General features: G+C 49.3%; 1 protein-coding gene across 8 annotated transcripts in view; it reads right to left on the reverse strand.

The window, feature by feature from the left end:
* Positions 1-2,037: 2,037 nt before the first annotated feature.
* The window catches only part of LARP4B (La ribonucleoprotein 4B), a 74,505-nt gene continuing 55,443 nt past the window's right edge, over positions 2,038-21,099 (reverse strand). For 4 of the 8 annotated variants that reach the window (XM_074325063.2, XM_019718064.3, XM_019718063.3 and 1 more), the window contains 9 exons: positions 20,884-20,937; positions 20,589-20,798; positions 18,373-18,479; positions 17,647-17,898; positions 13,541-13,586; positions 8,903-9,067; positions 6,469-6,593; positions 6,276-6,384; positions 2,038-5,269 (listed from right to left, as the gene is read on the reverse strand). In XM_074325063.2, coding sequence (XP_074181164.2) covers positions 5,012-5,269; positions 6,276-6,384; positions 6,469-6,593; positions 8,903-9,067; positions 13,541-13,586; positions 17,647-17,898; positions 18,373-18,479; positions 20,589-20,798; positions 20,884-20,937 — 1,326 coding nt within the window. In that variant the 3' untranslated portion in view covers positions 2,038-5,011. Of the gene's footprint in view, positions 5,270-6,275; positions 6,385-6,468; positions 6,594-8,782; positions 9,068-13,540; positions 13,587-17,646; positions 17,899-18,372; positions 18,480-20,588; positions 20,799-20,883; positions 20,938-21,099 lie in introns of all 8 variants that reach the window. The other 4 variants (XM_074325062.2, XM_074325061.2, XM_074325060.2 and 1 more) reach the window with 1 other exon arrangement.

Raw genomic sequence — 21,099 nt, forward strand, 5'->3', positions numbered from 1 at the left:
GGTCCCACTCTAACCAATGAGATGTGAATTTACTAGTGTGGTTTGGCATAATTCCTAACTGCCACACAGAAATCCCCTCCTCCCGCTGGGTGTCATTTAGCATGGCTACATGCAGCACCCTGCTCCGTCTGAAGACGAAGCTGATCCTAAAGTGGCAGCATAGATGCCTGGGGACAGCTTGAAGTTCCCCTTCAGTGACATAAGTTTTGTTGTTGCTGCCCCGAGGGGCTGTGGAATTAACTTGCATTTTGAAGAGGACTGATCAGGGACCTGCAGGAGACTGCCCTGGAGGAGTGCGCAGATAGAAAAGAGGGGATGCCTTGGCCGGCCTCTGGCCCAAAGACAGAAAGCATATGGTGACAAGCTGTGCACCGCCCACAAATGGGCCCAGACCAGTGGACGCACACAAGTGCATCCACGTTGAGCCTACCGTTTCCCCGAAAATAAGATGTAGCTGGACCATCAGCTCTAATGCGTCTTTTGGAGCAAAAATTAATGTAAGACCCAGTCTTATTTTACTATAATGTAAGGTTGGGTATAATATAACATAACATACATAATAATATAAATAATACTGGGTCTTATATTAATTTTTGCTCCAATATAATATAAATAATACTGGGTCTTATATTAATAATAGCATTACAGCTGATGGTCCAGCTACGTCTTATTTTCGGGGAAACACGGTACACCAGCCAATGCCCACGTATGACTGTCATTTTAAACCAGTGACTTTGGGGGTGGTTATGTGGAAATAGCAATGAACACATCCCCCTATTTGTCCCCAAATCTCCTAGGCCAGCACTGCACGTGGAGCATACATGCTCAATAAATATTCCATTAACTTAACAAATATTTATTGAGCAGCTACTATGTCACAGGATACAATGGTGATCCACATGGGCTTAACTAAGTTTGCCTTCATGCAGCACATTTAATCATCACTGGCAAGTTTGCAAACGATGGGTGAGTGGCACCTACGGTGTCAGCAAGGAAACAGAGCCATAGACAGTACAGAACGAGAGCCTAGATGGAGATGCACTGTATGTGGGAACGCTAAGTCACAGAAGCGGCACGTCACACATCAGTGGAAACAAGGAACTAATTAGCACGAGATATGGGAAAAAAGAACTTTCTATGTGACAAAAAGTAAAGTTGTGCTCTTACTTCAGACCATTGGCGCACATACAAATCAAGCAATTCCAGATGGACTGACAACATATACACATGAAAGATTATCTTTATGACTCTGGAGTAGGGGAAAGACTTCAAACACAAGACCAAGACACTCAAACCATAAAAGAGATGACTGATAAATTTTACTACATGGTAACTAAAAACTGTAAGCTACTCTAAAATAAAGTTAGGGTAACTGGTAGAGACTGAGAGAAAGTATTTGTAACATATATAACAGACAAAGAATAGCCAGAACAGATAAAGAATACAGTCAGAAAACGATAACTTTGTAGAGACATGAGAAAAGGATATCAACAGGCAATTCATAGAAAACCAGTCAACTCACAACTAACTGGACCACCTGTCCACTAAATCAATAACATTAGTGAGAAGCGTCATCCACGTCCAGCCTGTTACTACTGCTGGTATCACCATTATTTAGGGATAAGTCAATGACTTTGGTTTTGAGGCTCACCTATGGTCTGAAATTCACAGGTCCCCAATACCAACTACGAGTGACTTTATGGAGATATGTCCTGAGACGTGGCCCTTTCACACACGAGATGAGAAGCTGACGCAGGGGTGGAGACTTCCGTGGTAACTCAGGTGTACCAGACAGCTGGCTCCGTCAGGAGTACGCACTGCTTTTCCTACTGCTCTGAGGACATAAACATCAAGCTGACCAGGGAGAACCCTCACACTACGGACAAGACAACAGGCCCCGAGAAGCCTCATGACCCATACACAGGTTGGAGGAGACACTGATTTCATTCTCATGTACACGACAGGAGCAAATAATTATTTTTTAAAAAGATGCATTCTTGAAGAAAACTTTAATTTTAAAAAAATCAAAAGAAAAACTGAACAGTGCCTAAATCTTTATTTTTCATAACCTACATTTTTTTCAAATTAGACAGTTTTACACTGAATGACACAAAAGGAAACTTAAATTACCAATAGTTTACACATAAGCTTGATTCCAGTCTTAATGAACAAAACAGAACAGAAACAACAGCCCTCGAGAAAGCGTGCACGCCCCTCCCCGTGCTGCGAACTGGCGGCTGCCGGCTCTCCCTCAGTCTCCGATTGTCTGCTGCTCTGGGACCCTGCCCACGGCTCACACCTTCCTCAACTGCCGGCCTCAGGACAAATGACTACAGCTGGTGGCAACCAGCAATGCGACTACAGGAGGGCCTGATCACAAACATCATGACACTAAGTCTTAAAAGTAACTATGCTACCTGCAACTCATGTCTGGAGAAACGGGGCCGGATTCCTACATTTCCAAACGGTAAGCATCGTCACACAGTTGTACAAGTTAAAATGGCATTTGTGACTGCTGTATCTGATTCTACACCTCGAAGGACTGCTGGAGGAAAGGAAAGTGACACTTTAAAAAATGTACAAAAGCCACATACTACTGCTGCGTATGACAGAGCTGCCATCTGTGTCACAGCTTCCTATTGTGCCAACTCCCATTCTTGTCTGTGAATGGAAAACCTCAGAGTAGTATCAGAAAGGTGATTTTTTGGATATTATACAGCTATTTGGCATATCCCCTTTGCTTAATTAAAAAGGACACTGTAAGACTCATGCCAGGGCAAGGTTCTCAATGCCAGGCTGGGGCTGCAGGAGCCGTCAGGGAACAAGCTGGTCAGCAGCTCTAGCTGCCCAGCACGCCCCTGCCTGAGGGAAAGAGCTTTGTCCTTCAGTGACCTGGGATGACAGAGGCGACAACATCCACTCCCCCCACCAGCAAAGGCCGCGGCCCTAAGGAGTTCCTAGGCTCAGAGCATGTCTCTCCCACTCTTTACAGCGCTCACTAGTTTGGGTGGAAGAGGTGATTGTTTCTGCCTTTTGTCGGCTGTCTCCATCTGCACACTCCTTTCGCAGGCTTCTGCGGACGGACCATGGCGCTGTGTGCACTTGGAGGTGAGCATGCGGCTGCGCTGGGGCGAGCCCTCCCCGCAGGGTGACTTTCAGTAGTAGCTTATTTCTCACTTCCCCTGAGGATCCTGCCAATTCCTGCCTTCCAATATGCTCCGCACCCCTCACACCAGCTCTGATTAGCACATATTTACATACTTGAAGGAAGAACGTGAACACATCAGAGGCTTTCACAAGACTGTCCATTCCCCTTTTGCAGCAGCAAAGAGGCAGAATCAGTTCAACACACCAGTTTAAGAGGGAAAAAAACCCCAACAAATTAAAATGATATTCAAACCACAACATTTAGTTTATCTACATTCAGGTCAATAGCAACATTTATAATATATCGATAATTTGTATCAGATTTTCTCTTTAGGGTACCTTTAATATGTTCTCAGTATTTACAACTGTACAGGCGAAGCACACTCTCCCAAGTGCACACATTTAACAGCATGGACCATCTGCATCCCAGGATTTCCAACAAGCTGAGACAAGATCAGCTGTGTGAGATCGTCAGCTGTACTGCAAGCACGCCGCTAGTTCTCGGGTGCCCGCCAAGGAACTGTGACCCACTCACGCCAACCCAGGGCCGGTCTCCAGAGCTCTACGCTGTCTTATACAAAAGTTAAGGCAAAGTCATTTTCAAGTTTAAATAAAATTCAAGTCTTTAAATATTGGATGGAAATAATTTTTTTTAAAAAAACCCTCAGTCTTGTTAAATAACATTTTGTGGAATAAACTGTATGGTTACATGTAGCATGAAATATCCTTATTTTAATGGCTGCTGCTTATTACACTCAAAGGAGAAATTTAGGCATTTTAAAAGAAAATAATTTATATTTACCTTTATCACAAACCGCTAGCTTTAGAGCAGGCGTGTTCAGAGTGCAGCACTTCCAGGAGGGGCCGCCGAGACCCTGACCTCGGAGGTCCAGAGCGGGAATTCTCATCTCCCCCACCACCAGGCACCCAAATCATTCTCCCAGTCAGGGGACGTCTGCACCAATCCACTGCCGACGTAGAGCGCGGAGGTTCGGGAAAGCGCCCACGGGAGCCGGCTAACACAGGGGAGACGCAGAAGGGGGGCGGGCCCCTAGCCCTCCCGCCAGCTCGCAGAGCAAGACACCAGGGTACAATTTGCGGTCACATGTCAGTGGACGACACAGTTTATGTTCTCATTTAAGTTCTATTCACAATGTGCTTTGAATTTATCTTACACAATAGCCACTTGAGACTGGAGTGAGGAGCTGGTTACTCGCTTGCAGTGCATCAAAACAAGGTTTTGGGCTCTCGCGGGGCTCTCTGACCAGTAGATCAAAGGCAGTTGCACTTTTTATAAAAAGCTACCATCACCTGATTCTGAATGACAGTCACACTCGGGGCCAGGGTGCACCTGATCTGACTGTCCACCCTCCAGGCTGCACCCCACAGCATCACCTCGTGCCCTCAGCCCACGGTCCTCGGCCTCGCCGTCGGTCTGCACATCCTTAGAGATATGCACCATCCTTAGAGATTGCTAACCAGTTATTTTAAAAAATGAAGTAGCACAGTTCCGCTTAATTTAGAAAAACTCACTATTTATAGCTTGCATTCATAACCACATGGAGGCATAATAAAAAATATCAATTTGTTAGGATAAATGCATTTTCTATCCTGAAAAAAAATCAGACTTATGCATCACCTCCAGTTAAGCACCAACCTAAAATAAGGTTTATATTAATTAAATCCTGAAAAATAGATTTTTTTCCAAGGGGGGGGGGGGAATCCGACTCATAGAAGTGACTTGCAGGCATCTCAGAGCCTTGTCTGCACTGCAAGCTCCTAACCAGCGGCTCATTCTCGGCGCCGAGGGGGACGGTGCTCAGCTGTGGTGACCTCAGCTCCTCGCAGCCCCAGACCTGGGCGCTTACTGCGGGGACCTGGGTGGCGTGCTCTGTTCTCTGTGCAGACGCTTCCCCACGGACGGGCCTGGCGGCCTCCTCTGGTCTCTGGGTGGCCCCGGGGTGGTCTTGGTGGCAGGGGGCTCTTTCTCGGAGAGCTGCTTTTCTCCCTTCCCACAACCGACAGCGTTTGGCTTTTGTTCTTTCGGGGGCTGCAATGGGGAGGATGGAGGTTCTCTATTGGTCCTCTGGCAAATCTCCGCATAGCTGGGTTTTCGCAGTTCCTGGAAAAGACACAGTTCTGGGATTACATGCAAAACATAACGTCCCAGTGGCAACGGGTGAAAATACCACTGTCATACAGTAAAGGTAACACACATTTCCAGCTACAACCAAAGTTCCACATTCAGAAGCATTTTTAAATACTCCATAAATTTCAATAGTGCAGTTTCCCCTGCAGCATAACTTCCTCCCAAGAAACTCTAGAAAGATCTTGTAAACAGAAGTAAGACCAGGAGAGGCACTGATATGTGGAGTGCTGACCGAACTCCTCGAAACTTGAAGTGTCCAAACGCTGTGGAGGCCCTGGGGATGCCTGAGGAGGCCAGGGCCCCGGGAGGCAGCCAGGCCCCAGCAGGCAGCCGGGAGCTACAAGGCCAGCGGCAGGGCCCAGCCATCACTGATGAACCAACTTGAAAATGCCTTTCAGAAACTTTTCACTCATTGCAAACTACAGAGGGCTGGTCGTATGGGTTCAGGGAAGGAAGACAGAGTTAAAAACTTTGAAAACAAGTTAACAGAGTTTTCAGGTAACTGGAGTTATGATAGCTAAGTGACAGAAGGGAACAATTAAAACTATTTCAGCCCCATAAACCATTCGGTAACTTAAAAATAATTTTAACCTAAAATAATTTTTCTTTCAGAATTCGACCCGGTGGACAGTAAGGGTTTAACTCCTCAATTTAAACAACAGAAGCTCACCCAAGATCAATGGGGGAACACAACAAATCAGAATGAAACAGGCTGGATCCTGCCAGGGGAGGGAGTGACAGCATGTGCTCAGCGAGCACAGGTCCTCTGGGAACAGAGCTGGAGTCTCGTGACTACTCAAAAGGACAACCTCGCTTGACTGACACTGACACGGAGAGCCCAGGGCTGCGGCAGCAGAAGTGACCGGGCACTGGCAGAATCACTGAGATGCCCAGGCGACTGGCAAGGTGCACACGCGAATGCCCGCCTGCGGCTGGCCCGAGGGAGCCGCTTCCTCCCACCGGGCGCCCTGGTACCTACCGGGCTGACACCGTTCACCTGCACCGATTTACTGGCAGTGGCAGTCGGGGCGGAAGGGAGTCTGTCCGCACTTGGCGCTTCCCTTGGCTTCTCCACCACCTTGGGGTCCCTGTGAGAAGGCCATCGACATGTGAGTGTCCCACTCATCAGCCATCCCAGAGCATCAGGAGGCAGCAGCAGGACGGGTACTTACTCGGGCAGGTGGGCGGGGGAAGGGGCACGCTCGTGGGCCGCCGACAGGGTGCAGGGGGCCGGTCCCAGGGGCTCCCTGGGGGTCGCTGAGGGAAGAGTGCTCACACCAGCGTCTGTGCTGAGGCTCTGAAAACAATGGGAGTCACAGTTTTATGGTTGGGGAGAGCAGCGTGCATCACACGTGTCACTATGATCTACAACATGGCAACGACGGTGCTGACCGCCGGCCCGTCCTCCTCTGCAGGCCCTGGGGCGCCGAGTGGGCAGAATGCCAGCACGCCAGCAGGAAACGGCCCAGGTCTGTCCTCCCTGCAATCATAGCCGTGGGCCTGCTTCTGTGCTCCCATTCTATTATCTGCAAGCTGGTTTTCCCAGAGGAACAACTGTCAAAACCATCTATTCACCCGACACCCACTCCAGTGCCCCGCACAGCCTGGCACAGAGCAGACATGCAGATATCCACTAAATGTGGAATTCCACACAATCAACGAAAGCCAGAACTACCGACACCTCCAAACTGGCAAAGTTAGGAGTGTCTTGAGGTGGGTGGCAGGTGCTAACAGCGTCCCCACCTGAATTGACACACCACTTCTGGAAGCAATGTGTTAACTTTCCCAATTCCACAGGGGAGGAAACTGAGCTCAGAATGTTTAAGTTAATCATGTGTGGCCACGAGGCAGAGACTTGACACCCGATGTCCCCACTCAAGTCACCGACCCCGAACACAGTGACAGCTCATGCATGCGCCGTCTTCTTTATGACATATAAGTAACAAAAATGGCAGGAAAGCAAATAAATAATTGGAATGAGACTGAGTGCAAAATGACAATATTCTTAAAATTTTACTTTTCAAAGCAAACAGCTCAGAAGTGAACCGGAGAGCTGCTGGGGGAGACCAGTACCACCTACCATGTTTCCCCGAAAGTAAGACCTAGCCAGACAATTAGATCTATTGTGTCTTTTGGAGCAAAACTTAATACAAGACCCGGTATTATATTATAATATTATATTATAATTAATATTATAATTATATATTGTTATATTATATTATACCCGGTGTTATATTATTTATATTATGTTGTATTATATTATATTAACCCAGTCTTATATAGTGTATTAGACCTGGTCTTACAGTAAAATAAGACCAGGTCTTATGTTAATTTTTGCTCCAAAAGGCGCATTAGAGCTGATTGCCTGGCTAGATCTTATTTTCGGGGAAACACGGCACAGCCCTCAGGGGAGACAGCCCTCAGCAGGGACAGCCCTCAGCAGGGACCCACACGTGCCGCCCCGAGAGGCAGCACCTACACGAGTTTCTGCTCCAGGTGATAGAAACATGGGCTGGGGGCCGACACCTGGCAGGACAGGGACCCCACACTCCTGCACAGCCGCCTCTCCCATCCCTGCCAGCCCTGCAGAAGCTGCTACACCAAGAAGCAGTGACACAGGCGGGGACCTGGCCATGGAACCAGGCTGACTTTAGAGATTAGCAATTCTTTCTCCAAAAGAAATTTTACAGACACTGAAAATGTAAAAAGCAGTAGTTGCTGTTTTTAAAGAGCACGGAGGCTAGCTTGTTCTGCCCACCGCTGGGGGGAGTAAAGTCAGTCTGAAAACTAGAATTCATGACCTTTAAAATGCACTGACTCTCTCACATCACTCTATGAGACACTTATAACTCAGAAATGACTGCACCAGACAAGCCGAATTTAATGTGACTGCTACCACGGCCTTGCGGGTTACAAGCAGGAGCAGCAGGCACAGACCAGCACGAAGAGGCATGAACACGGGCTTTATAAAGCCCATATGAGCCCTGCCCAAGGTCCCTGAGTGCAGAGTCTGGGGGCGTCCTTCCTCACTCCGGAGGCTGGATGTTCACTCCTGGGAACTGGGGGTGGCAGCAGTGGATTTCCATGAGAAAAGACACAGGGGTTACTGCTGGCAGCAGCACACAGCCTGTGTACTGCGGTAACTGCAGCGGACCCCAGGAGCACTGGTAACCACCCCGGGGAGTGAGGCAGCTAGTAAGGCAGCCTAGAGTCCACCAAAAGCTGCTGGAATCATAGGAACGTTATCTCAGGCTTCTATGCTACTTCTGGCATAATTCAGATTTCTTTGCTTTAAATTCTGACTCATAAAATAAAAGGAGATCCCAAATAGCAACAATGAAAACGCAGCCTGAGTTTCTGGATGAGAAACTGTCTGCACTGCTCACTATGGCCCACATCTGTCTCTCTGACCTTGGCAGACAGGGAACTAAGAGACTACAGACTGGGTTCAACTCAAAATCTGTGTGGTCTCTGCAAATCACTTACCCTCTGAACCTCTTCCGAGTGGGGAAAAAGCCACGTGTGTAAAGAGCTCAGCCTACGGCCGGGCAGGAAGTCGGCACCCCGTGACGTTACTGAGCACTCGGCATGTGACATGGGTCTTACCCTCTCCTTGGACGAGCCTAGGAGCGAGCCCGACAGCCTGCTCTCAAACAAGTCGTCGGCCTTCAAGTGGCCCGCTGCACCGGGCAGCGGGGGGAAGTTGGATAGCCCCAACTCGAAGCTCGGGGATGGAGGCTTTGGTGGCGTCGGAGACTGAGTCTGACTCCTCTGAAAGAGAACAACATCGCAAAGTTGCACAAGTGTAGGCAGGATGGCGCTAAGACACACAGCAGAAGCAAGGCAGTCATCTATTCGCTAACTGGTTTCTGCATCTGTCTTAAAGAAAGAATAGGTAATCCGACCACACCAACACTTCGCCACCTAATCAGAGGTCCCTGATGAGGCGACTTCCACCACCAAGAGCAGAGCCCCTACCCTATAAAGCTTGGCCCTCACGGCTGCTGCTGGACACCGGCACACAAGCCGTGCGCACCTGCTTTCCTACCACCTGTCGCCCACACAGGCCAGGCAGGCCACAGTATGCAGCTGAGAGCAGCAAAGAGATACGCAAGGAAGATGATGCTGAACAACTGGCCCATGCTGTCAAAAAGGAGAGTAGCCCGAGTCTAGACATTAACCTGTTCATGTCCAGACAAGTTTCATGGTATCACAGAATATTTGTAATCTATGAGGTATGACAAAAAAAATACGGTGAATGTTTAAATTTAAAAAAAAAAAGTATTACAGTGAAAGACACATTGCCATTAATCCCCCTCAAAATATTCCCCCTCACTTCAAACACACTTATCCCATCATTCTTTGCACTTTCTGAAGCAGTTCTGGAAGTCCTCTTTCGTGAGTGTCTTTAGTTGTGCTCTTGTGGCTGCCTCGATCTGCTGAATCAATTCAAAACATTTACCTTTCATGGTCATTTTGATCTTGGGGAAGAGCCAGAAGTCGCACGGTGCCAGATCCGGTGAATAAAGTGGATGAGGACACACTGTTAATGGTTTTATTTGACAGAAATTGCTGTACCAGAAGCGATGTGTGACACAGAGACTTTCCGTTGTGGTCACAAAATATGGTGACTGCTGCTGCTGAGTGCCACCCAACGTAAAGGCAGGGATATTCAATATGGGAAGCGGCGTGTCGAACCTTAGTAACAGTGTGTGACAAGTTTCAACTTGTTTGGTGTGGTCAGTAGGGTGTGAGTCATGGTTGAGAGAAGGTGTGTTTTAAATTTAAAGTGTGCCGTAAATCATCTTCCATCATGACAATGCTCCGAGTCGCGTATCTCTTCTGGTACAGCAATTTCTGTCAAATACATTACGGTGTGTCCTCATCCACCTTATTCACCAGATTTGGCACTGTGTGACTTCTGGCTCTTCCCCAAAGTCAAAATGATTCAGGACATCGAGGCAGCCAGGACAGCGCAACTAAAAACACTCACGAAAGAGGACTTCCAGAACTGCTTCAGAAAGTGGCAAGAACGATGGGATAAGTGTGTTTGAAGTGAGGGGGAGTATTTTCAGGGGGAATTAATGACAATGTGTCTTTTACTAAAGTAAGTTTTATCTAATTTAAACATTCACTGTATTGTTTGATCACACCTCGTAAAAGAAATACAAGCCATAAAAGTCCACCATGGAAACACTTTGTATTTTTAATCACTGTGTAAAAAACATGGTATTGGGGACCAGCCCGGTAGCTCAGGCGGTTGGAGCTCCATGCTCCTAACTCCAAATGCTGCTGGTTCGATTCCCACATGGGCCAGTGGGCTCTCAACCACAAGGTTGCGGGTTCAACTCCTCCAGTCGTGCAAGGGATGGTGGGCTCCGCCCCCTGCAACTAAGATTGAACACGGCACCTTGAGCTGAGCTGCTTCCCGGATGGCTCAGTTGGTTGGAGTGCGGGCTCTCAACCACAAGGCTGCCAGTTCAATTCCTCGACTCCAGCAAGGGTTGGTGGGCTGTGCCCCCTGCAACTAAGATTGAACATGGCACCTTGAACAGAGCTGCCACTGAGCTCCTGGATGGCTCAGTTGGTTGGAGCGCGGGCTCTCAACCACAAGGTTGCCGGTTCGACTCCCGCAAGGGATGGTGGGCTGTGCCCCCTGCAACTAGCAGTGGCAACCGGACCTGGAGCTGAGCTGCGCCCTCCACAACTAAGACTGAAAGGACAACAACTTGACTTGGAAAAATGTCCTGAAAGTACACACTGTTCCCCAATAATGGCCTGTTCCCCTTCCCCAATAAAATCTTAAAAAAAAAAACAACAACCCATGGTATTGGATAAGAGATTATCACACTCCCTGACTTCAAGAAGGTAAACTGCAGAACAACATCCAACTGTAAACCATAAGCCGAAGATCGCAGGAGAAGGGCAGTGATATAATTTTACTAGAAAACTATAGTCAACCTGCTTCAATAAGCCGGAAGTCATTCTGTAGGTGTCCAATTCCTTGCCTGAAGCAGACAAGGAACAGGGAGAGGAAATGAGTCTGTACTGAGGTGGAACACAGGTATTCCTCTTGGCCACTCTGAATGCAATGCTCACATGGGGCTCACTTAATTTGGAACGGTTGACACTTACACCTACATATGCAGAAGCAGAACCCAGAGAAGGTCTGTTAGAAGTGAGGGGAGAGCAGACTGGAGATGGCTTGAGGCAGCCACACCACATCTCCTCTGGGCACCTGCCAATCCATCCTTCATTCTGGGCAGGTGCCCAAAGTCGAGCCTGACTGCTCAGTAACAGCCCTTGGAACAAAGCCTACACTATCCAGTAGTGGCCGTGCGGTGCTGTCTCCCAGCCACGCTGTCACCCAGTTCTATAACTATCTACGGGTTTCTGAGGTGAACCCAGCTTTTCAGAGCATTTCTAGGGAGAAAATCTACGAAATCTCGATATTTAGGAACAAAAATAACTGCCCAGATGTGGGAGTTACAAAATGACAGCACCTGCAGATGAGGTTTGATCTGTTTTTGTGTATTTTTCTCTTTTTTTAACATCTATTTTGTCACAATGAGGTCTGATGCTAACACTTTAAGATCTGACAGGCTTCAGGTGGGGTGGGCATGCTGCCCCTGGTACTATGGGCTTTATGGGGCCGATGCCCAAGTTTGTCACCATCCATGCATTTCTGAAGTCACAAGAATGTCCCAGGGGAACAACAGGTACACTCTCTTTACTAATTAGAACCATGTCATGTGCCTGGGCTTCTAGGTGGTTCCCAGGTAATCAGGAACACAAATCAAAATGAAACAGAAACAGCAATGAGAAAAAGTGTCACCTTTGAAGGTGACATGGTGAGCAATGGGAGTAATTCACATAAGGTAACTAGTATCTGAAGACAGATTCAAATGACAGTCTTGTTAGGCCAAACTTTACAGGAACTCATTAATTCTAACTGGAATCAGCCGACAGAAACTGCCTCACCGAAGGGTTCCCCAAGAACTAGACTAGGCTGACCAGTAAGGCAGAATTATGGGTGTCTGTTCACTGCTAATGTGTGCTTCCTAGGTCCCAAAGAAAATGCATTTCCTGTAACAAGACAGCACTCGATGGCTCAGGGGGCTGGACCTAAGGTTTTCCCAAGGTCTTCCCTGCCCCTCAGTGTGGAATGCATGCCACACCTGCCACTGCAGAAAATGCCCTTCCTTCCACTATGTCTCCCACATAAGCTAACTCTGCTAGGACACTCCATGTGCAAATACATCGTGTCTCGCTCACCAAACGCAGCAGAAGCACTGCGCAGAGGAGAAAGTGACATCCCATGTAGACAGGCCGCCTCACGCACCTACACCACATAGACCTACCCTGCAAGTTATGCAGGGGCAACAGCGCTTTCTGCACAGCGACGAGCTACTTCCTGCAAGGGAGAAGTTTATGCTGCCATCAAACCTAGTGAGCCAGCCATTTAAAATTACAGATAAGCCCCGTATAACAAGGCACTTCTATAACACGGTTCGAGAGTTGGGGAAAACCCTCGTAACAACATGGCATCCTAGAACACGGTTTCACTCTAACATGGTTTGAGAATTAGAGAAATCCCCGAACCACAAGGAATTTAATGAGAGCTTTTAAGAGCAAAAGATGTCTCATTCGAAATTAGGGAAATCCCCGAACAACACGGAATGCAATAAAAGCTTAGTAGTGATGACAAAGAAAACATTATTTAATACACATTAATACGTTAAACTTTTGGTGAAAATTACTTTAATAAAGATATTTCTCTTAATTACAAAAATATAATAGTATGTTGTTTTAATATTTGGAACCTAACCCCTTTTTTGTACTAGTTCTTTGTTTCGTATAACACGGATTTGCACAACATGGCACTTTTTAGGAACCTAACAAGTGTGTTACACAGGGGTTACCTGTATACTGCGTGTCACCCACACGGAGGAGTCCTGTGCACACCTGCACGTGGACAACACCAAGTGCAGTGTGCTCTTGGCTATACCTACTGCACAGCACATGCGTGTACCAGAGTTTCACTCAGGAAACCAACCGCCACCTCGTCCCCTTCAGCGCGGCAGGAATGTCACTTGTCACTTAATGGAGCTCAAGTTAAAAGCAAACCTCTTTTGAAAGACTCATTTCATCTGAACCTTTATTCGTATAATTATATCTCAAGTTTGCTTAATATAACCTAGATTTAAATGTCTTGTAACAATGACACAGGCTTCATGTACTCACTGTAAACTTCTCCTCCCTTTTCTTCCGGTAACCAAAGGAATTTTTCCTAGAAAAGAGGAAAACCAAAGACTGTTAATTTTCTCCCACTGTGAACATTTTTCACTGAACACATGTACGGTAAGAGAACAATATTCAATCTTTATAGCTTCGTAATCTCTTACAGATGACTTTCGATTCTCAAATCCCAACCTTAAGAAGTAAAAGCAACACAAACCAATTTAACAGCAAAGGACTAAAACTGATGTTTAGATAGGTAGATAAAAATAGAAAAACAAGCAAAAAGAAAAAACACAGTGAAAGAATTCAAGTGGCTATTTAGAATTTTGCTACATTGACCCTTGAACATCTGTTCAGTTGGAATGACAGGACACGTAAAACCTGACACTGAAGCACACAGGTGAACCGTTAGAGAAAGGTAATAAAATCAATCAGACTTACCGTCCAAATGCGAAGACCCCACCCAGTAGCCTGGCTGGCCTTCAGACCGCGGAGTCAACGGCCTGCGCGTGACCACCAAACACACGAGCATTTCTAACCTTCAACTACGGGGCCTGCCTAGCTGTTAGCTGTGAGCCTGGGGACCCAGGACCCGCAGGCAGCAGGACAGGGCTACACATTACAGCACACGATCACGCTGACCACCGCGGGCCCTGAGGACACTAAGACACTTCCCCTGCCCCACATGGGAGACACGGCCTAACAACTTACATACTGTTCCAATTTACAACTTCATTTTTATTTACTTGTCCCCTTGTCACTTCACCTAATGGGAAGACTCCCTGGGGGCCTTGTACTATATAAGCTGGAATTCAGAAATAATCTTGACAGATTCCTTGATTCCTTTTTTTAATAGAAAATCTGTAGACAGTCTTGCCCAAGAAGGCCCAACTAATTGGAATGAGCTTAGAGCCCTCGACTGTTTGCGGAGGATGCCCCCCAGGAGAAGCAGAGCAAACCACACACCTTCCGCTGTAGAATCAATTCCAAACATAGCTTCTGGCTTTCACCTGGCTCCCAGCAGAGACGAAATGCCCAACTACAGACATCTGTGACCATGGACCTGAGCTCCCTGTCATGATGGGGCGCTGAGCCACAGAGAGGGGGACACAAGCCCCAGCCCCAGCCGAAGCAGCACATCAGGCCCAGGCCCCAAAGTCCCTGCATCACCCCCTTGCTTTCCATCCACAGCTGCTGCCTTGTCGGGGAGCCCTCAGCACATTGACCATGGGAGTTCCAGACCTGGATTCCTCCTGTCCACGCAGTGCAACCGCCTCACCATCAGACCCCAGGCAGGAGCACCCCTAAAAGCCAGTGTGCAGGAGTCCCTCCCAGAGGCCAGAACTGCAGGCAACATATTTGCTGTCCAGGGTCTGGACATACACTGGACAAAGTATGAATTTACACTGGTTCTCAAGCAGGGGGGCTGAGGATATGGCTGGACAGAGCCCCACAAATACCAGGACTCAAAGTCTGGTGACAGAAGACCTTGGGAGGGGGCTTGTGGAGGGGACAGTGTGAGGCCTACGTGTTGAAGCCATCCACGTTAGAGAGACCCCTGGCAGCCTGGTGAAGAGGTGGCACCAGCCTCTTCGCTGTCACCCCAGGTGTGCAATAGGCACACTCGGGGCCCCTTCGTGCTGAGGCGAGCGTCTCTATCAGCCCGAGAGCACAGCCTGGACTGGGGTGCCAACCCTATCCCTCTGTCTGCCACACTTGGCAGCACCACGCAGCTGCCTTCACAGCCCGGGCCGCCCCCTCTGCACAGGAAGTAGCGTGCGCCCCCCACTCTGGGCAGCAGACTGGCTGAGCAGAGGTCAGCTGCAAGGCAGGGCCGGCAGCCTTCCCAGGACAACCCTGACACAGGGGAGGTGGCACACATGTCCAGGCACCAGAGCACCCCAGTACCCCCACAGCACAACTCTGAATTCCGCTGGTTTGGCGGACTTGGTCTCCAGGGCTGAGTGCTCTCACCTGGGGACAAAACTGACACAGCCGTCTACTCAGCTGGGTTCCTCCTGCCACGGAACCTGACTGGGTGACCGCTGCCAGAGGGTTGGGGAATCACCCATGTGCCAAGGGGGGTTCCCTGGGCTGCCTCATGTTGCTCCTTACACCCAGTGGACAAAGTCAATGGAGGACAAAACCAGAAAAGGGGGTGCTGGCGGGGGCACAGCCACTGTGGTCCAGGTCCTTCAGGACTACCAGCTGAAGAGCCCTGAGCGCCCCACACCTTGTGTGGAAAGAAAGGACACGTGAGGGACGGGGAAGGGACCAGCGGGGGGTACAACCAGGGCTCTCGGCCCAGCCTCCCAAGCTCTATGCACACAGGTCTCTGGCCCAGCGTCTCGCAGTTGTGGCCACAGTCCTCAGGGACGTACTATTTAGGTAGGAGTCTCCATGGCTCCTGGGCAAAGGCGTGAATTCGTCACTGCTGTCGAATTGGGACATCCAACTGCTGTGAAGGATTACATGTGTCTGAGTGGCCGGAGGGGGGCGGCACTGGCAAACCCCCTGCTGCCCTGCTTCACACAGACCCTTTACCCGTGTGACGCTGGCAGGTCTCCCCAGTGCCCGTGTTTGCATTGCCAGGACATTTCCTGCTGAACTTTCCCAACAGGAAGTGTTGCAGTGGGGGAGACCTGTCTTCCAGGTGACACTTTTCTTCGTTGTCCCTTTAGCCGTGTGGCAAACAAGGCCCTTCCTTAGGTCTGGCCTCAGTTCCATAGGCCCTGCTCCAAACCTCTTGGTCTGACAATCCCAAACTCTCCCGATGTCTCCCTACCCCACGGGTGGCAGCTGCTTCCCAAGGTCACTGCCTTTGCATTTCCTGTGTCCTCCACCTTTCAGCCCTTGAATGGCTGTTGAGCCAACTGTATAGCAAATTTCCTGATGCCATGCAGACCCATGCCAGCCCTGCAGCAAGCGTGCTGCCCTCAGCCATGCCGACCCTGCCTCGCACCCTCCAAGGCCGGGCCATATGGACTAACGCCGACGAGCCCCACGGACTGCTTCTGGGCCCCCCACACTCCAGCTGCACTGTGCCAGGAGAAGGGGCTCCAACATCAGCAGCGCCCACGTCAGTCACTGTGCTGCACACTGTGTGGAGCTTACAAGTGTGTCCACCTAAAGTGTGCCAAGTGGGTTTTTTAACAAAAAGCCTAGGAGGTTGACCTAGTTATCTGTCACTGGGATTTCCTTCCTGGTAGCCCGCATCGAACGAACCACTGAGAGAACGAACTGGGTAAAGCCGGGCTCAACGTGCCAAGCCCAAGCAGGACTGAATGCAGCCCCAGGACTCAGCTCCACCTCTGTAACCTCCCCTCTCTGCCCAGTGTAAGTGGCAGAAGGCAGGACAGCAAGCCGCAGCGAAGGCAAAGGGGCAGGTAATGACCACGGACACTGTGGGACCGAGGGTGCCACACTGAACACCTGGGGAAGAAAGTCCCCCTAAACGTGACCAACAGGCACCACTTAATCATGACCATTTTTGTTTATAACTATAGGACTAACGGAATTTGAACTCTTGTCTGCCTGGCTACACAAATCATTATCTGCCGACTGTGTGACTGCCAGCTGGAAAAGTAGCGAAGGTGGGGCAGAGCAGGGGGCCGCACGGCAGGCATGCGGGGGGTGGCGAGGGGGGCAAGGCTTCACAGACTGTGCAGGCTGCTATCTGTCCAAATCGAAATTCTCCACATATAACAACTGAGATCCAACGCAGTGCCACTCTATCTACACTTGTAACTGAACAATTTTATATTACAACAAAGATGACACCAGTTAGGTTTCTGCTCTAAAAGTAACCCCTCTGAGCAATTACCAGGGGTGCCAAAAAAAAATGTATACACATGACTTGTATTCATCTTTTGTTACTGGTATATATTGAGTATTACAATTTTAATCCAGTTTTTCCTTTCTTAAAATGTGTACACATTTTTTTGGCACCCTCTGTATATAAAACCTTTGATGGTCCACAGCTTTCAATTTGAATTTCTGTGATGTATTTGAAAATAATGCTTAGAAGACATACATAAATTAACAAACTTGGAAAACATTAACAGTTTATACGCATGCAGGCCCCATCAGCCCATGTCTGAGTGACTCACCTGCCTCTGCCTAAGCCGGGAGAGGACTCAAGGACACCCGGCTCCACCCGCGGGATCCCGGCGTCTCGCTTGGCGGAGGCCGGAGGGTTCTGTCCACGGGCCCTGGGCTGGCCTGTCTGCCTCGTTTGTGGGCTCCGGACACCATTCATCAAGCGGTCCGCAGTGAAGTTAAATATCGAAGGACTTTCTAGCAGCGCAGGTCCTCGGTCTGCACTGGGAATGGCATGGCGCAGATGGGATTTACCAGGATTCCTGCAAATGAGATGTCTGTCAAGGCAGTTATGAACGATCATGGCATATGAAATGAGCGCACTAACACAGGATTGTGTAAGTGATACAGGCTCTCTATGAGAAAAAGTAGGAAGAGCAGTTAGTGCCTGGCACGTCGGACAGCACTGCCACTGCACACCTGGCAGTGGCGTGTCACTTCCAGGTGCGTGGCAGGCATGCGGCTGCCCCGGAGCCTGTGTGCGGAGAGCCCGCCTGGTGTGCAGGCCCGCAGTACACCTGCCGGGTGAGGCTGCGCTGCAAGCAACCCTGTCCCTGCCGCTCATCACCAGTGCGACTGTCAGCCACTGCCGCTGCTCAGGCAACAGGACTCAGGCCGCGGTGAGGGAGGCCAAGGTCTAGCACATGTTGGTTCCTTGGCTTTCGAAGCACACAGTACAGCAGCGACCCCCCCAACACCTGGGGAAAAACAGCACTTTCACCACGCGTGGGACTTGCCTGCTTCTCGGAGGGTACTGTCTGAGTGAAGTCAGAGGCGATGTTGCGGGTTTGAAGGTTGGAGACGTGAACCCATTTATAAATCCAGTATTTGGAAATGGAGTCACCTAGATTCATTAAAAACAGACATGTCAAAAAGCTATAACCGTTCCAGATGGTGACCACTGCCTGAATCACAGCAAGCCCAGGCGGAGGCGGCTCACACAGCAGAGGGAAGCCTGATCCAGACCCCCGAACTTCTCGAGGTCCAGGGGCTCGCTCTGCTACACTGTAAACCAGCCCCCACTTATTCCCGAGGCGCCGGGGCACTGCAAACCACTCACCCCAATGCACGAAATGGAACCCCATAGCCTGAAAGAGGCAGACTACTTACAAGTGTGTCACTCGTGGCAGAACTAGGTTCTCTGTGTACTTTTACACAGAACTCGGCTCGGATCTAAGGCACCTGGCCAGCAACAATGATTTAACACAACTTGCTGAGGACTAAGAGGCACCATTATCTCATCACTCCTGCTCGAAATGACACGTATGTTTTAGACCAAGCAAAAGGGCCGCACACACCAGACAAGGAACCGCCCCCAATGGCCAGGCAACTGATCCAGGGTCCCCGTGGACCCCACTCTGGACAGGAACAGGTGTGATTAGAGAAATTAGAAAAGCAACTCAATTCAAGAAATTAGAAAAGCAACTCGACTTGTCCTCGACTAAACTAAAGAGAACTCAAGCATGGCGGTTAGCCCCCTCTGGAGAAATTATTCAACACGAGTTTATGGACTCTCTACGGTTCTCCCATGATGTGTTAAATATATGGCTATTGGTACACTTTTACAGAAGGTAGTAAATACTTCAAAAAAGCAGTACATTTTCTTACCACTAGGATTCACTCAGAAGACACAGACACAACGTTGCACGTTAGCACGCGTCCGCACCGTCCTCCCACGGAGCGGAGCGGCTCCAGACTTCTGCGGGCTCTGAGCCATGAGGACCTCTCCTGACTCGTCTCTCCCCAGCTGTCCTGCCCACATCCCACAAGCCACACAGGCAACTCCACACATCTCGGCACATTTAAGAACCTGCAGGCAGAGCTTGCAGACCTCATCTGCCAGCCCCCACCCCAACTATGAGTTAGCCCAGAACACTCGTCCTCCACAGCTGGCCCAGGCGCCTCTGCGCACACTGCTCACCCATGCAGCTTCCTCCCCTTCCAGCCTCTCGGACTCGCTCCACTTAGGTGACGACACAACCCCCAATGAACCCCTAATTGTAACTTTCATGGCACTATGTCCCATTTTTGCAGTACCGCCCGCTTGACACACTGCCCTTCTTCAGGCCGCTCCTTCCTGGCCACGCACCTTCACATTCCAGTGCGGAACAGGCACCCACATCCAGCTGAGCCAACATGCCTTCTCGCAGCCTCACCCTTTTCAGTTACCAAGAGCCTCAGGTGACGTCCCCACACAGCTGATGGACCATCCCAACCTTCCCTGACATGGTCCACAGACATATCCTCCAAGTTTCTAACTCAATTCCTGCTTTCTGACCACAACCTTCCACACACTCTACCCTTCCGTCACTACGGTTCCAACTAAAGCTTGTTGGCAACCTGCAAACCTCCCGTTCCCAAGCGGAGCCGAGTGACCACTTCTTTCCCTGCCATAGATTAGCCCTGATTCTCATACCCACTCCATCCCACTCACGCCGGGGTTCACCCGATCTAATATCTGCACTTAGCAGAGCTGGAGAAAAAAAACTGGATCCATCACAAATCTATGAATTCCAACCAGAGGCCTCAGCACAGGCCCAAATCTGTAAAGCATACTCATGCTGGTGTGAGAAATAAAACTTACAGGGCGGTGCGTCTTCTACTTATCCTCGACTATATGAAACGCCGTTCTCCTTCCCTCCCCTCTGTGCTCACAGCACCCTGGACAACCGGAGCTCGCATCACACTGTTTTACTAGGGACACACAGCTCAGGAAAGGGGGGCAAGCCAACTGGGCAAGGGTTCCCAGTGTTTGGTTTTTTTAGTGTACATGGCTCCACATTTATCTCCCAAATAAATGCGAAACCCACCCCAGAACCAGAAATTCTGTTTTTCTGCAGCAAACTACAGACATATGTGTCTCACCTACCACACAAAGACCTTTATTCTCAAAAGCACCCAGTGCAGCGTCCACAGCACAACCTGCAGTTACATAAGACAACACAGGACTCACCAAGGGCGGGTCGAGATAGCTGTGTGTTGCTGACCATGTCTGGGGGGCGACCAGGCTGTACAGAGGGAAGTGCTGCTGAGGGCTGTAGACGGGAGGTAAGTAAAAGGACGCTGTGTAGCGGTGCTGTGTGTAAAGGCTCATGTCCAGGGGCCGAAATCCATTCTTTGGCAGAAATGTGTTGATAGCTATTGCCTTTGCTTTTATCCGCGCCTGTGTGGACATATACAGTATGTGTCTGTTAGAATACTTCAGAATACTGCCTTGCAAAATAAAGTACACCAATGGTCTTGCTTACCTTAATTGGTTTTCCTTGAAAAGTTTTGACTTCTTCTCGCAGATATTTGTAAGCCTGAGGGCAAAATCATCCAAAATACCATTGTGTTAATCTTATAAATAAGATGAACTGACAGTTAACACCTCAAATAAGGAATTAATATAGTTACAATACAGAGGACAAGACCTATAACAGCGATTCCCAACCTGGGCCAGATTCCTTAAAGATACATGGCAA

This window comes from Rhinolophus sinicus, chromosome 1 (genome assembly GCF_057876585.1).
Source record: "Rhinolophus sinicus isolate RSI-liver-muscle chromosome 1, RSI-T2T, whole genome shotgun sequence".
NCBI classification, from domain to species: Eukaryota; Metazoa; Chordata; class Mammalia; order Chiroptera; family Rhinolophidae; genus Rhinolophus; species Rhinolophus sinicus.